At 51.4% G+C, this 13,899-nt stretch overlaps 1 protein-coding gene across 2 annotated transcripts; it reads left to right on the top strand.

The window, feature by feature from the left end:
• Positions 1-8: 8 nt before the first annotated feature.
• Positions 9-13,196, top strand: TMEM101 (transmembrane protein 101). Of its 2 annotated transcripts, none has more exons than XM_024553873.3 (5): positions 9-491; positions 9,695-9,860; positions 10,275-10,455; positions 11,256-11,402; positions 12,166-13,196. In XM_024553873.3, the coding sequence occupies exons 3-5, from the start codon at positions 10,312-10,314 to the stop codon at positions 12,472-12,474; spliced, it is 600 nt and encodes a 199-aa protein (XP_024409641.1). In that variant the 5' UTR covers positions 9-491; positions 9,695-9,860; positions 10,275-10,311; the 3' UTR covers positions 12,475-13,196. The 2 variants fall into 2 exon arrangements, with proteins under 2 accessions (XP_024409641.1, XP_024409640.1); XM_024553872.3 differs by having other exon boundaries at positions 9,695-9,985.
• Positions 13,197-13,899: the final 703 nt, after the last annotated feature.

Raw genomic sequence — 13,899 nt, 5'->3', positions numbered from 1 at the left:
TCCAGAAGTATGGTCAAAGTGTAATTCAAGAAGGGCAGGGTTGGGAGTTGTAAGTGGAATAGGAGAATAAAGGGGCTGGGTACATGCAGAGCACCATTTTTTTTTAAAAGGATTTATTTATTTTTAGAGAGGGGAAGGGAGGGAGAAAGGGACAGAAACATCAGTGTGTGGTTGCGTCTCACACACCCCCTACTGGGGACCTGGCCCACAACCCAGGCGTGTGCCCTGACTGGGCATCAAACCGGTGACCCTTTCGTTCGCAGGCTGGCACTCAGTCCCCTGAAACACACCAGTCAGGGCAGAAGACCATTTGTAACAAGACTGTTTAGAGGAAAAATGAGAGAAGACTGACAAGTAAACTTTCTTACTCACCTGCCATTGGCCAGAACATAGTTTAAAGTACCATGCCTTTGATTTAGTCTGTGTGGAAGCGCAGTCTTCTGGAGAAGGGAAAAGAGAAGAGACCTTGCAAGATCTAGGAGACCTAAGAGGTATGATTAAAACAGTGAAGGTGATTGGGGGAAGCTCGCACATGTCCTGTGCTGTCACTTCCTCCCTAGTAGTCTCCAGGTCTGCGAATGGGAGACAGTGGGGGCTAACTGTTCCTGGTAGGAAACACTTGACCCTTTGGTTTCAGTGTATGTGATGGGGGGCGGGGGAGCTTCAGGCAGTTCCAGAGATAGTGTGATGGGGAAGACAGGCAGAAAGGTAGGAGACCAAAGGCTTTGGGGATAAATGCTTGGGTTCATACCCTTACATCTCTATTTCCTCACTTTGTGACTAGGTAAGTCATCTCACCTGTCTGAACCTTAGTTTCCCCAACTGTAAATACTGAACTAATACCATCTGCTTGAATTGGTGTGAAGGGTTAAGTAAGTAATTTTAAATGCCTGCTACTTAGAAGGTGCTCTGCCAGTGTTAATATAAATGTGGACATGAAATTGGATTAGATGGTTTCCTGAGGCTCCAACTGTGTTTTAGAAGTCTTTGTTTAGTTGGTAAAACTTTTGGGCAGGGCTCCTGCTCTCTGCTCTTGGACAGCTCTCGCCCCTGCCCCTTTCCCGGAGTCCCTGAGGAATGTCTTTGATTATACTCTGAAAACCGCTGACTGCACAGAAAGAAGGGGAGTGAGCACCACCACGGTGAGTGACCTGTTGAGGGCACCACTGCTGTCTGTGGTGGCAGAGCTGGAACAAAACCCCAGGCTTTGTCCACTCCTGCGCTCTACTCCTGCTTTGTGACTTTCCACGCTGTTGGCGTGTGCACTGCTCACGTGTCTGCCAGGTTTAGATGGAACACCAGGGAGACAGGTGAGTGGTGGAAACTGCCCCCAGGACTGAAAGAACGTTACTTATTAAGAGAGTGTGGTGCAGTGGTCTTCCATTGATGATGCAGCGGACAGGTAGTTATGCACTGTCTCCTTGGCTTGGAGACGCTTGTGTTGCTCTAAATACACACACACCTCTCGACCCCAGCGCCAGATTACCTCTTCATGCCTGCCGTTTCGAGCATCCAGTCCATTTGGTATAAACAGCTTCACCGCACTGAGTTGATACTGAATCTGCTGTTAAGTCTGAGTAGCTCATTACTGATTTCTGTTTAGTGTTTGGAAACTTGCGCAAGCACTTCAATATTAGCTCAGGGATTCCAGCCTGGGAACCATGGATGCAGGGTAAAGGTTCCTTGGCAGTTTTGAAGCTTAAGAATGTGTGTGCCTGAATCTGTTCTCCCATAAGACATGCTGATTAAGGAGGGAGTAGAGGGTTTTCAGCCATGTACAGAAATAGAATCTGTCCAGTGGACAGGGAGGATACTGTGGTGGGAATGTATGATGCTGGAAGCTACAATATACGAGACGAGTGGTGGGGACAGTGGTTGGGGCAAGCACTCCGGTACGGGGACTGGTCATCTCAGAGGGAAGGTGATCATTGTTTACATGGTAGATCTGTTTTCCCGAAGAATCCCCTTTTAAGAAATTTGAAATCATCCGCCTGCACGGCCCAAACTTAAGGGGTTTAACGTAACACCATGAAGTACCTTACAGGCGAAAAAGGGGTGCGGTTGGCTGCCGGACCCTGGTGATGGACTGACTGCTGTGGAGTTATCAAGTTTCAACAGGGTTTTTTAACGTTCTTACACGGCTTGCTACGGGGAAGCTAAAGAGTTAGGCAGATGTTTTCCGTCGGCCGCCTAAGGCATGACTACCCTCTTTCATGTTCTCTGGATTCTAAGACGCTTCTCCCCGCCCGCTGCATTTGTGAAAATGCAGCGCGCTTCACGATGTCAAAAGAAACTCGTCCACTCAGCCCCTCATCCCAGGCCCGCAAAGTGCACTCTGTAGTCGGCTGGCACGGTGGGCTTCTTACACATGAAGGGTCCGAGGCTGGGTGGTTTCTTAGTTTACTTCCGACCTCCATAATCCTGTCTTCTACCATATGTTGCTTCAGAGCCATGTCTGAAGTCATCCTTGACAGAAACGGAAAGTGATTCCTGTAATTTGTTTATATCGCATGTCACGTGGCGTGCAGGGCTTGCATGATAGTTTCTTGTTTAGGTTTATCTCTAGCGGCCTAGTGGGGAATTTTAAGGCTGCAAGGCGAGGGTTATGACTTACACGTTTCTGTGTTATTCCCAAGCACCCAGCCGTTGAGATGAGACTGAAGGTAGAGCTTTGGAAGGTGTCAGTTCGATGACTGAGTCGCCTGAGCAAAGATGAAAAGTGACCCGATATTGACTGGGTTTTGAAGAAAGCTTGACGTCAAGTTTGGGAAGAGGGCAAGGGATCAGTAAAGGACATGGGATTGGGTGGGAGGAAGGTGGACCTCGTCCCTGCTTGGGAAGCAGCACGCCCCTGGTTCCTCCAGGAGAGCCACTGGCAACTGGAACCAAGGCTGGTTGGACTGCAGCCTCCCTTTCCCATTTTCTTTTAATTTTCAGTTTGGTTGAAAAGTCTAAAGTGGAACAGGGTTTCTTCCTGAGCCGACGAGTTGAGGGGAAGGCATATTTCTGGTGACTCCCCAACAACCTCCCCTCCCCCCTTTCCCCCCACTGATCATTCTGGTGCTGACTCCGGCAGGTAGTCTTCAGTGGAGGGACACACAAGTGGTTTCTTTTCCTCATCTGGCCCCTTTACTCTGGGCTTCGGCTTGAAGTGGCTCTTATGCTTTACTATAGGAAGGTGTGTGTACCACTTTAAGGGATTCCCCATTCTGGGATGGCCTCTGAGATGTGATTTAAGGTGAAATTTGAAGAACAAGGTGCCAGCAAAGAGTTCTCAAAAGGAACAGCAAGTGCTAAAGTTGAGGTTGGCAAGAGCTTGGGATGTTTAGGAACTGCTAGAAGGTAGGTGGCAGGGGTCTAGTTAGCAGGGTGGAGAAGGAGGCAGGAGCCACAGGATGCGGGTCCTTGTGGACGTTGTAGGGACTGGAATCTGTTCTTGCACAGTGGGGGACTGTTAGGGGATTTAGGCTGTGCAGGGATTTCAGCTGATGTTAGGTGGCCGCAGTGGAAGCGGAGAGACTTGGTTAAGAGGCTGTTGCGGTAGTCTAGGCAAGAGACGGTGGTCACAGGAGTGGGGTCAGGACCGATAGGCTTGCTGGTGGGCTGGACGTGAGGGCGAGGTGGTAGGCAAAGAGGAACTGAGAATGGCTTGCTGGTGGGTGGCGAACAACGGGAGAGGAGGAGGTTTGTGGGAAATCCACGAGTTCTGTTTTGCCACATTTCTTGCTCAGGAAACACTGGAGAGGAGATGGCAGCTGGGCCCTGGAGAGTGAGCCTGGGGTTCGTGGAGGACTGGGCCAGGACTAGACATTTAGTTGTTACCTTGTCATGAACTCCGTGAAGATGGGGGACAAGATCCATGGCCTCAGTAAATATTTTGGCCTCTGATAGGAGGGGACCCTTCCTTCACTGTAAAGAGGAAGGAAGGATGCCCTGGCTGGTGTGGCTCAGTGGATTGAGTGCCAGCCTGCGACCCAAAGGGGTGCGGTTGGCTGCACCTGGGCCTGTGGGGACTTAGTCAGGACACACGCCTGGGTTGGAGGCCAGGTCCCCGTTGGGGGGTGCCCAAGGGGAACCACACATTGATGTTTCCTTCTCTTTCTCCCTCCCTTCCCCTGTCTTTAAAAACAATGAAGTCTTAAAAAATAAATAAAGAGGAAGGAAGGAGAACAGGTCTTCAACCAAGTCTGTAGGCTTGGCAGGGAGGTGTGGGTGGGTGAGGATATGTCCTGTGGCTCAGTAAACACGTAGGAGAAAATGCTGAGATGGCTGAGTTCCCTCTAGAGGTGTGTGGTCATGCATTTAGGGCGCAGCCGGCCAGGTGCCGCTTGTGTGTTACCTGTGTTGAGTGACTTGGGTGCAGACACAGAAAGTGGATAGCTGGGTGCACCCAGGGTCTGTACAGAGGGAGAGCGGATTTCAGCTGAGGATATTTGCAAGGGAATAATTACAGTGATGGACCCTTCACCCCTGCAGGTGGATGCTGGCATCAATACACTTCAGTTCTTGTTCAGATTAGCCTTTCTGAAAGTCTCGCTGTCACCCCCCAGGCGCTGGCTGTAGGAAGGATACGCTGCCATGCAGATCTGGGGTCAGTATGTGAACCAGTGTGCCTCTGGTGCCAGGGCTGGCCCAGGTGTGGCACTGGAAGCTCAGCACGAGTCTCCCAGCACCTAGAAATGCCAGCGGTCTTAGAGCTCATGTGGAATAGTCCAGCCTCCCAGTTTAAATACCTCTGTAGCATCAGCGCAGACTGCCCCTGCTTGAGCCCTTCGGTTGATGAGGAGCTTACACTTTGAGAAACAGCATGTGATAGCTGTATGGTGCCCTTTCAGCCTCCAAGCAGCTGCTCATTTCTAGAACCGAGGCTCGACTGGCTTGGGTCTCCTGCACGCTAGTCCTTGCCCTTCAGGACGTTTCCCTCTCTTGTCAGCCCTTGGGTGAGGGGCACAGGAGTTGCTAAACTGGCAGGTGTGACTGGGAGCTGTCTTGTCCTCAGTTAAATAACTTTTTAGCCAACAATACAAGCCTATTCAGGGCTTTTTAAAAATCTTGGTTCTGTAATATGCTAGTTATCCTTCCCAATGTTGTGTTAGTTCCAGTTTTTATAAACTCTTCCAAAGGGATGTCGTGGGAGACTTTAATAAGATCCAGATGTTGTCTACGGCAGCCATCTAGTAACCCTGTTAAAAAAGAAAATCAAGCCTTGGCTGGGTGGCTCAGTTGGTTGGAACATCGTGCCGTACACCAGAAGGTCGTGGTTTTGATCCCCGGTTGGGGTGCTTATGGGAGGCAACTGATTGATGTTTCTGTCTCACATCGATGTTTTTCTCCTCCTTCCTCTCTCAAATCAATGGCCATATGCTCAGGTGAGGATTTAAAAAAAAATTTTTTTTAAGGAAATCAAGTAGTTTGGTTATCACTTATTTCTAGTGAAGTCATGTGGGCACCTAGTTAGTGGTCATCGTTTTAGATAACTAGTCAGACCACATGCTTGATGAGCCCTTTTTGAGTTTTTTAAATTGTTACACTTATTTGTCTGACTTGAAAATTGGAACTTCTGCTGAGCTCAAGTCTCTGGCAGCCTTCTGCTTGCAATGTTTTCTCAAGGTCGTTGGCAGTGATTCCTTGTGTTTTGCCAGTGTAATTTGCTGGAACCAGATCGCTGGAATTAATTTAGAGGGGCTCAGATTCGTGTCCTAGGTTGGTGGTGGTTCAGCTTCTCTTTCCATTCTGGGGACAGTCTGTAGACTGACTTTTTAGACAGGTGTCTGGCTGGCATTGGGAACGGTGGCCCAGGCTCTGGGGGCACTGTAGCTTGCCTAGTGGTTAGGAGCATGGTTGGATTCAGACAGGCCTGGGTTGTGTCTATTTCGCCTCTGCCACTGATTAGCAGTATGACTCGGTGACTTCCCTACCTTTGCCAAGCATCAGTTTCCTCATCTGTAAAATGAGTGTGTCAGTTGAGGATTAAATGAAGCCTTTGATGAGATGCTTTGTCCTTAGTAATCTCTTCCAAATGCTATTATTTTTTTAGGAATTTGCTGGGTGGAGCTACTGAGCACACTAGGGAACATAGAGAGAAAGTAACTTGTTTGGCCTCCTAGGGCCAGGAAGCAGCACTGGGTACAGACACCTGGCCCCAGACCCTTCTCTGTTTCAGAAGGAGATGCTGGGCATTCTCTGAAAGCTAGAGTGGAGTATTTTGACCTTTGGACTAGTGGGAGCCAGAGAGAGCATTCCCTTCCTTTGTGCCTAGACAAGACCTAGATGAATTACAGATGATGGCAGATTTATTAGGCAGTGTAGAATGGAAGGGCAGATGCTTGGCTCCTTCCTGACTTGAGGGTGGGATCCAAGGGGCCTCGTGCTATCCTGATAAGAAATAGAGCAGAGTGTGGGGTTCCAGAAGGGAGAACCCTGAAGGGGGCCTGGTCTTAGAAAAACAGGGCAGGGTCCTGCTTTCCAGGTATAAGACCACAAGGCCTTGGAGATTTCCTCATCCTGTGTCTTATGCCCGCCGTCAGGACTGTGGCTTCCCCGAGAGCTGATCTCGCCACTGCTTTTGGGGGCGGGGCTCTGGACAGAGGACAGGAGGGCAGGTAACTAGAGCTGACATTCTTTCCACTGCCATTCCTGGGCTGGGGCTGCATTCAGCAGGTGGTGCCAGAAATACAGGTGAGCGTACTGGGCTTCTGAGGCCTGAGACCCTGACCTCTGTGGCTAGATTATGCCAGGATGTAGTTGGGTCTCTATTCTGCAGGCAAAGAGGCAGCATTTATGCCAGGGTCATGTGGAAAATACGTGAGGTGGGGTGGAAAGTTGGAGTAAAAAAGGGATTGGAGGATTAAAAAGGCCATCTTCCCTGATTGCTTTTCATTCTAGTAGGAAGAAGGGTATGTAAGGTGGCTGGGGCTGAGGGACGTGGGGGTCTCCAGCTGAGCTGGCTCTTGCCAGAAACCTAGGTAGCAGATAAAATCACAGAGGATGGAGGGGAGATTCCTTGAGACCACACTGGGGGGCCTGGAAAGTGATAAGGTCCCTGAATGATGTCTCTGTTCTCTCCTAGCTCCCATGCCTGCCCAGGGTTCTGGGTGGAGGAGGGAGGCACGAGGTTTCAGCATCCATGAGTGCCTGATGCCACCCTCACCCCAGCCTCCCATGGGGCAAGGGTGGGGCAGGTGTGGCCACTCCTTCCTCACAATGGCCACGGTCACAGTGGTGGCATCAGTGTTGCTCGGGAACCTCGGGGGCAGCATGCCCAGTGCCATGTACCTGCCTAGCTGTGGGCAGTGTGGTGGACTATGGGGGCTTCCACCTGCTCAGCCCACCCCCCAGGCTTCCAGACAAGAGTGTCTGGCTCTTGGAGCTGAGCCAGCTCTTGGGTAGCTCCTTCCAGGGCCTGTGGGGACTGCGGTGCTGCCTCTTTCTCACCATGTCCTGAGGGATCTGACTGGTGGAGCTCTGGTGCCTCTGGATTTCCTATAGTGGCTGGACTTCTCAGCCACCCTGGGCTCTTGCTCCGCCTAGACCTCTCGACCTGCTTGCCCCCCTGAACCCCTGTAGTCTGTGGGGCCTGGGAAGCCTAGAACAGCTTGGCCTGAGCCACAACCAGCTGGCTCAACTGGGCACAGCTGGGCTCAGGGGCCTCTTCTGCCTACACTGGCTCTTGCTGGCTGGGAACCAGCTGTAGCAAGTTGGGTATGTGGGCCTGGCCACTGTGCCAAGTCTGGCAAGCTGGAAGCCAAAACCTTTGCAGTGCTGCAGGTGCTGGGCCTACTCTCTTATAGGCAACAGGGTGCAGCACCCTTGAGTTCAAATGATGGTAGGCATCTGGGCAGTGGACATGCTGCTGCTGCTGGCCAGTAACCTCTGGGTATGTGACTGTGACCTGCAGCAGGCTTGGGAAGCTGGAGCATCTTTTGGAAGCTGGTTGGCATTTGCATGTAGCCAACCTGGGCAACTTGACTTGCGTTGAACCTGGAAGGCTGGTGGGGGTGGTGCTGAGCAGTATGGAGGCCAGGCTGTGGCCAAGACAGCTACTGTGCTAGGTATCATGGGCATCATGCTGGTCACCGTGACTAGCTGTGGTCATGGCCATAAAAGTGCAAGCTGTGTCCCCAGAGGAGCTGGGGACCAGGGGAACCCTCTGGAGATGTAGAGGTTGTTGCAGAGGGAAGTTGATGCAGCTGGATTAGGGAGAGCAGATGGAACGGTGGGAGAGGAAAATGGATGTTCCTCACAAGTTTTTTTTTTTTAATGGAATTAATTATTTTAATCCTATTTTATTTATTTATATATTTTTTAAATTTTTTTATTCAATTGCAATTGTCTGCATTTTCTCCCCATCCCTCCACCCCACCCCACCTCACAAGTCTTAAGGTCTCAGTTGTCTGCCCGTGCAGGTGTGGGAGGAATGGTGGTGAGAGGGACAAATGGTTGTGTTCACCGCTCAGGTACTCGTAGAGTCTTAATTTCAGTATTGGAAGATTAATTTGTGTTGTAGGATGGTGGGTAGGGTGCAGGAAGATGGGTGGGAGCAGCTTTGCAGTGGCAATCCCAGAATGCCCAGAACTTTTACCCATTTTTTAATTCAACAGTTACGCAGTACTACAATGAATAAGACATAGTGGCAACACCTTTTGTTCATGTTATCCAGCACGTTTCCTGACCACGTCATATATACCAGGCCCTGGGGACACAGTAGTAAACAGAAACCAGACACTCCTTGGCCTGGAGCTCACAACCTAGTGTTAATCTAGTCATTAACAGAAGAATCAAATATATAAATTTATCAATGTGTTTAGGGATTCAAAGGAAAGGTACTAGTGAAAACAAAATAGGGGAGCTGAGGTTCGTTTACACAATGGGATACTATGCAGCAAAAAGAAAGAAGGGACTCCTACCCTTTGCTGCATCATGGATGGAACTGGAGAGCACTATGCTGAGTGAATAAGCCAGGTGGCGAAAGACAAATATCATATGATCTCACCTATAAGTGGAACCTAGTGAACAAAACAAATGAGCAATAGAACTAGAAGCATGGAAACATACAACAGACTGACAGGAACCAGTGGGAAGGGGGAGGGGAATGAGAGCAAACTAAGGAAATGGCCTAGTTAAAGAACAAGTATGAATAACCCATGGATATGGACAACAGGGTGGGGATTGATGGGGGAGGGGGGGCGGGTAGGGAAGAGCAACGGGGGAAATTCAGATAACTGAAATGTAACTATAAAAAATGAGGCCAAAGGAGAAGCGAGGGAGACCAGTTGGAAACCTGCTGCAGTTAAACCTACAAAAGATGGTAGTTGGTGCTAGAGTGGGAGTATGGGAGCTGAAGATAATGGGCTGAGTTGAGATGCCCCACATGTCCACGCCAGATCTCTCTCTTAGGGGACTTAGGAAAGGCAGGCCAAGACCAGGCTTCTCTACAGATGACTCTTAGGAGAACCCCCTTACTTTGAACTTAAACAGAAGCAGAGGATTTCCTCTGGCTTGAGTGTGTATGTAGCCACTATGTAATAGAATGTTGTCACATTTAAACCTTACAACAACCCTCGGGTAAATGTCATTTGCGTTTCACAGATGAATCTTGGAAAGTGCAGGCAATATACTCAAAGTAACGGTTGGAGTAAGGGTTGGGGCCCCGGTCTAGCTGCATTCAAAGACTAGTTTGTTTCATTACATCAAGTTCACCTCAAGGTCCGGAACTGGAGGACGAGAGCGTTGTTTCCCGACGGAGGGGGCAAACGAGACGAACTCCCCGAGACCGGAAGTTGCGTATCGCAACCCCTTGCCCGCTTCCCTTCCCGGGTTGAGGCCACAGCGGACTGCCCTTCCCCAAAATGGCGTCGAAGGTGGGTTCGCGACGGTGGATACTGCAGCTGCTTACGCAATTAGGCTCGGTGTTGCTCACTCGCTGCCCCTTTTGGGGCTGCTTCAGCCAGCTCATGCTGTACGCTGAGAGGGCCGAGGCGCGCCGGTAAGCGGGCCCTTGTGGTGGGAAGCGGTATAGCGTGACCCAGGAACGGGGATGCGGTGAGGTAGGGAAGGTGAGGGGGCTCAGAAGTTGGATCCCTTGGTCTGGGAGGAATTGGGATCTCGGATTTGATAGGGTGTCTGGTCGAGAGCAAGGTGGGCTTAGAGCAGGGGGAACTGGCTATAAGAGGGGGCTCTGGCTTGGGGGAGCAGTGACGGGAACTCAGGGGGGTCTCAGGGCTCTTCTTTCCACTTCATTCTGTCCTCGTTGCTTATCCTCTCCTGGTTTGCAGGAAGCCCGACATCCCAGTGCCTTACCTGTACTTCGACATGGGGGCGGCCGTGCTGTGCGCTAGCTTCATGTCCTTCGGAGTGAAGCGGCGCTGGTTTGCGCTGGGGGCCGCACTCCAGCTAGCCATTAGCACCTACGCCGCCTACATCGGGGGCTACGTACACTACGGGGACTGGCTGAAGGTGAGCGCCTCGGCCCTGGGCAGGACTTGTCTAAGGTGTTGGGGAGCCAAAGGCGTGTGGAGATTCTTACAGACTGCACGAATGAAAGGACCTTAGAGACCACACAAGTCTTCCTTTCAGACTGTGGAAACTGAGGTCCAGAGATGGGAAACAGACTTACCCAAAGTCACGCCACAGCATTACAGGTGGGACCAGCACCCAGGTCACCTGGTTTCCAGAACCCTTTCAACCATTAGTTTAGTAATCTCAGGCTCAGGGCAAAATGAACCTTGGAAAGTGCCTGGTCCAACAATCTGATTTTACGAGATTTAAGTAATCCCAGTGCAGTATTTAAGCCTGTATATGATAGAACCTGGGTCAGGCATTGTGGGCTTGGAGGTAGGCCTGGACAAAGGCACTTCCCTCAAGGAATGGGCCATCTGTCCAGTAGGGGCGGCAGATGTGTGAGAAGCTAAAGGACAGTGAGATCAGAGGGTTTTTTGTGGAACAGACTTAGGTTGTGGAGCAGAAAGAACAGTGGAATTCTAGTCTGCAGGTCTGGGGGTGGGAAGGAGGCAGTGCTTGGCATCTGGGTTCTGCCACTTTCTGTAGGATCTTGGACAATTTTATTAACCCCTCTGGGCCACTTCTGATAAAAAGAATTCTCTGTTTCTGCTGTACCTGCCCACCACACCTGGAAAAGGTAAGAGGGTTCATCAGATGGAAGGGGATGTATAGAGAGGACACTTCTGTTTTCTGGGCAGGCAGGACATAAATGGCAGTAGCATTTCCTAACGGGGGTCCCCCTTCTCTTGGCCTAGGTCCGTATGTATTCGCGCACAGTTGCCATCATCGGTGGCTTTCTCGTGCTGGCCAGCGGTGCTGGGGAGCTCTATCGTCGGAAACCCCGCAGCCGTTCCCTCCAGTCCACTGGCCAGGTCTTCCTGGGCATCTACCTCATCTGCGTGGTAGGTCGGAGGGCTGTTGACTAAAGGTGCTTGACTGGGAGTAAAATGTGAGTCCATGCTTGGCAGAACCCAGGGAGGTGAGCAGAAGAAGGCCTTGCATGTGGGTTCTGATGCCTGACTCTGGGAATTGCCCCTGCCAGCCCTGGGCCTCAGAGGCCCTGGAAGTGCTTGAGACCTGGCCAGTATTCTTCCAATATTATTGCCACTAGTTGGAGAAAAGTTTGGACTGGCCACCCAGTCCCAAGCGTGAGAGCCAGAACAGGATGGATTGTTCCGCTCATGGCTCCGGCTCCCAGAGGACTGAGGAGACAAAGGAGAGGTTTGGTGGGGTTCTGGCTCCAGCTGTGACTCCACCAATTAGAGCCGATGCCTAGAGTAGCCAATTATGGTCCTCCCTGGTGCCCCTAGGGAAGGCCAGCGTGGATGGACACGTGATCGGGCTCCAGTCTACTTGGCCTGCTCTTAGTTACTGGGCACCATATGGCATGCAGAGCTCTGGATTCAGAGGCGGGAGCCTCAGTCTGACTGTGGAGACACACCTCCTATGTTCTGAGCTCCTGGGGAGAAGAGAGGCATAGGCCCTAATTTCATGGAGCTCCCTAGTCTGAGGGGGAGATGCAGGCCTTACTTTCAGAGAGCCCCAAGTCTGAGAGGGGAGTCAGAAGCCCACCTTGCAGAGGCTGACTTTCGGGTGCCATTTCGGGTGGGCTTCCGACAGGCTCCTCAGCCTGTTGCACAGTCTTACAAGATGGTGTGTCTCTAGGCCTACTCGCTGCAGTACAGCAAGGAGGACCGGCTGGCCTATCTGAACCATCTCCCAGGAGGGGAGCTCATGATCCAGCTGTTCTTCGTGCTGTATGGCGTCCTGGCCCTGGCCTTCCTGTCTGGCTACTACGTGACCTTGGCTGCCCAGATCCTGGCTGTACTGCTGCCCCCGGTCACGCTGCTCATCGACGGCAACGTTGCCTACTGGCACAACACGCGGCGCGTTGAGTTCTGGAACCAGATGAAGCTCCTTGGGGAGAGTGTGGGCATCTTTGGGGCTGCTCTCATCCTGGCCACTGATGGCTGAGTTGTATGGGGAGAGGCTGAAATGGGTGCGGGGAGCCACTGAGGGCCACCCTACCTTCCTTCGTGCTGGCCCAGTTACGTTTATTTATGTTCTTTGGTTGGTTTGTTTGATCCTTTGCTCTGTGTATATGTATATGTGTTGGTAATAGGCAGGTCTGTTCCCCAGCTCCTGGGCTCAGCCCTTGATGAGGGGAGCCCTGACGATGATGCCTTACAGGGTTGGGTTTGTTTTTTTTCCTGTTTGTTAGGAGGAGAGCTGAGGCCAGCTGCTCCCCTGGGTCTCATGCCTCAGAGAACAGAGTAAGGCAGGGCTAGGGTGGGGGTACTGAGAGTGGGAGACAGAGGAAGGAAGACTTAAGAATCAGAAGTGAGCAAAAGTGAAAAATTCCTTTTGAACCTGGCAGATGCAGCTAGGCTTTGCAGCGCTTTTTGGAGACCGAGAGTGAGCATGCGTGTGGACACGGATCAGGCCCAGGAGGAGCAGAGACTGGGCTCCACAGAAGTCACATGTGTTCTCAGGATATGCCAGGGGCAGAAATGGCACTAGCTGCCACCCATCTTGAGAGCAGAGCAGGCCCCAGACTACTCAGGTGTGAGGGGTGCGGCAGGCAGCGGCCGACTTCCCAGTTCTGTTCCCAGTTCCATGGTTGGCCTGGTGGGAGTGAGTGCCCTCCCAAATACCAGACCACACAGTCTTCCAAAAATAAACATTTTATATAGACATTTGGCTTTGCTTCTCTGTTCTCCTCACAGGGCACTTTGCCATTGGCTGGGGTTGATCTTGTGTTTCTAGGAAGACCACATCCGGTTCCCCCACCCAGGGCCTCCCTCGACCTTTCCCCTATTCTGAGAGTTCCCACAGTGCTTTGGCTCTCTCTTCAAGGATCTCCTAATCCTCCCTGTAGTACATTCTTTTGATCTCTCACCTCAGTCCCTCTTATAGCTTATTTTTCCTCCCCATTTGGTGTCAGTTGTTTTTGATGAAATCCTTGGTGAGTGAGGGCAACTAGAGCGAGAGAACTAACGTTGAGCGTCCAAGGATTTTACATTTTACAAATGAGAAAACAGAGACTCAGAGAAGGTAGCAGCTTGCCTCAAGCCACAGGGCAGACCCAGCCAGAGAGCCGGATTCCAGGTCAGGTCTGTCTGATGCCCCTGCCCGATGTATACTGAACACCACCCCTCTCCTGAGGGAAGACAGAGGCTGCTTCTGAGGTTTGGTTCTCTCCCAGCCCCTGTGGTGGCCTCTTAATTGAACCTCTTCCTGCTGGTCCATGCACCTCCTGGCAGACAGTAGCCCCAACAACCGGTATGGTGCCTGGCATGTCATGGGGGTCAAAAATGTTCAATGAAACCTCCAGCTTTGGGCCACTGCCTCTCTGCTCCCACAGAGATGGAGACACAACCTCCAGGGGCCCGAGGGGAA

This window comes from Desmodus rotundus, chromosome 9 (genome assembly GCF_022682495.2).
Source record: "Desmodus rotundus isolate HL8 chromosome 9, HLdesRot8A.1, whole genome shotgun sequence".
Classification (NCBI taxonomy): Eukaryota; Metazoa; Chordata; class Mammalia; order Chiroptera; family Phyllostomidae; genus Desmodus; species Desmodus rotundus.
Note: the sequence above shows the minus strand (reverse complement) of the source record. Positions and strands in the feature narration are given on the sequence as shown.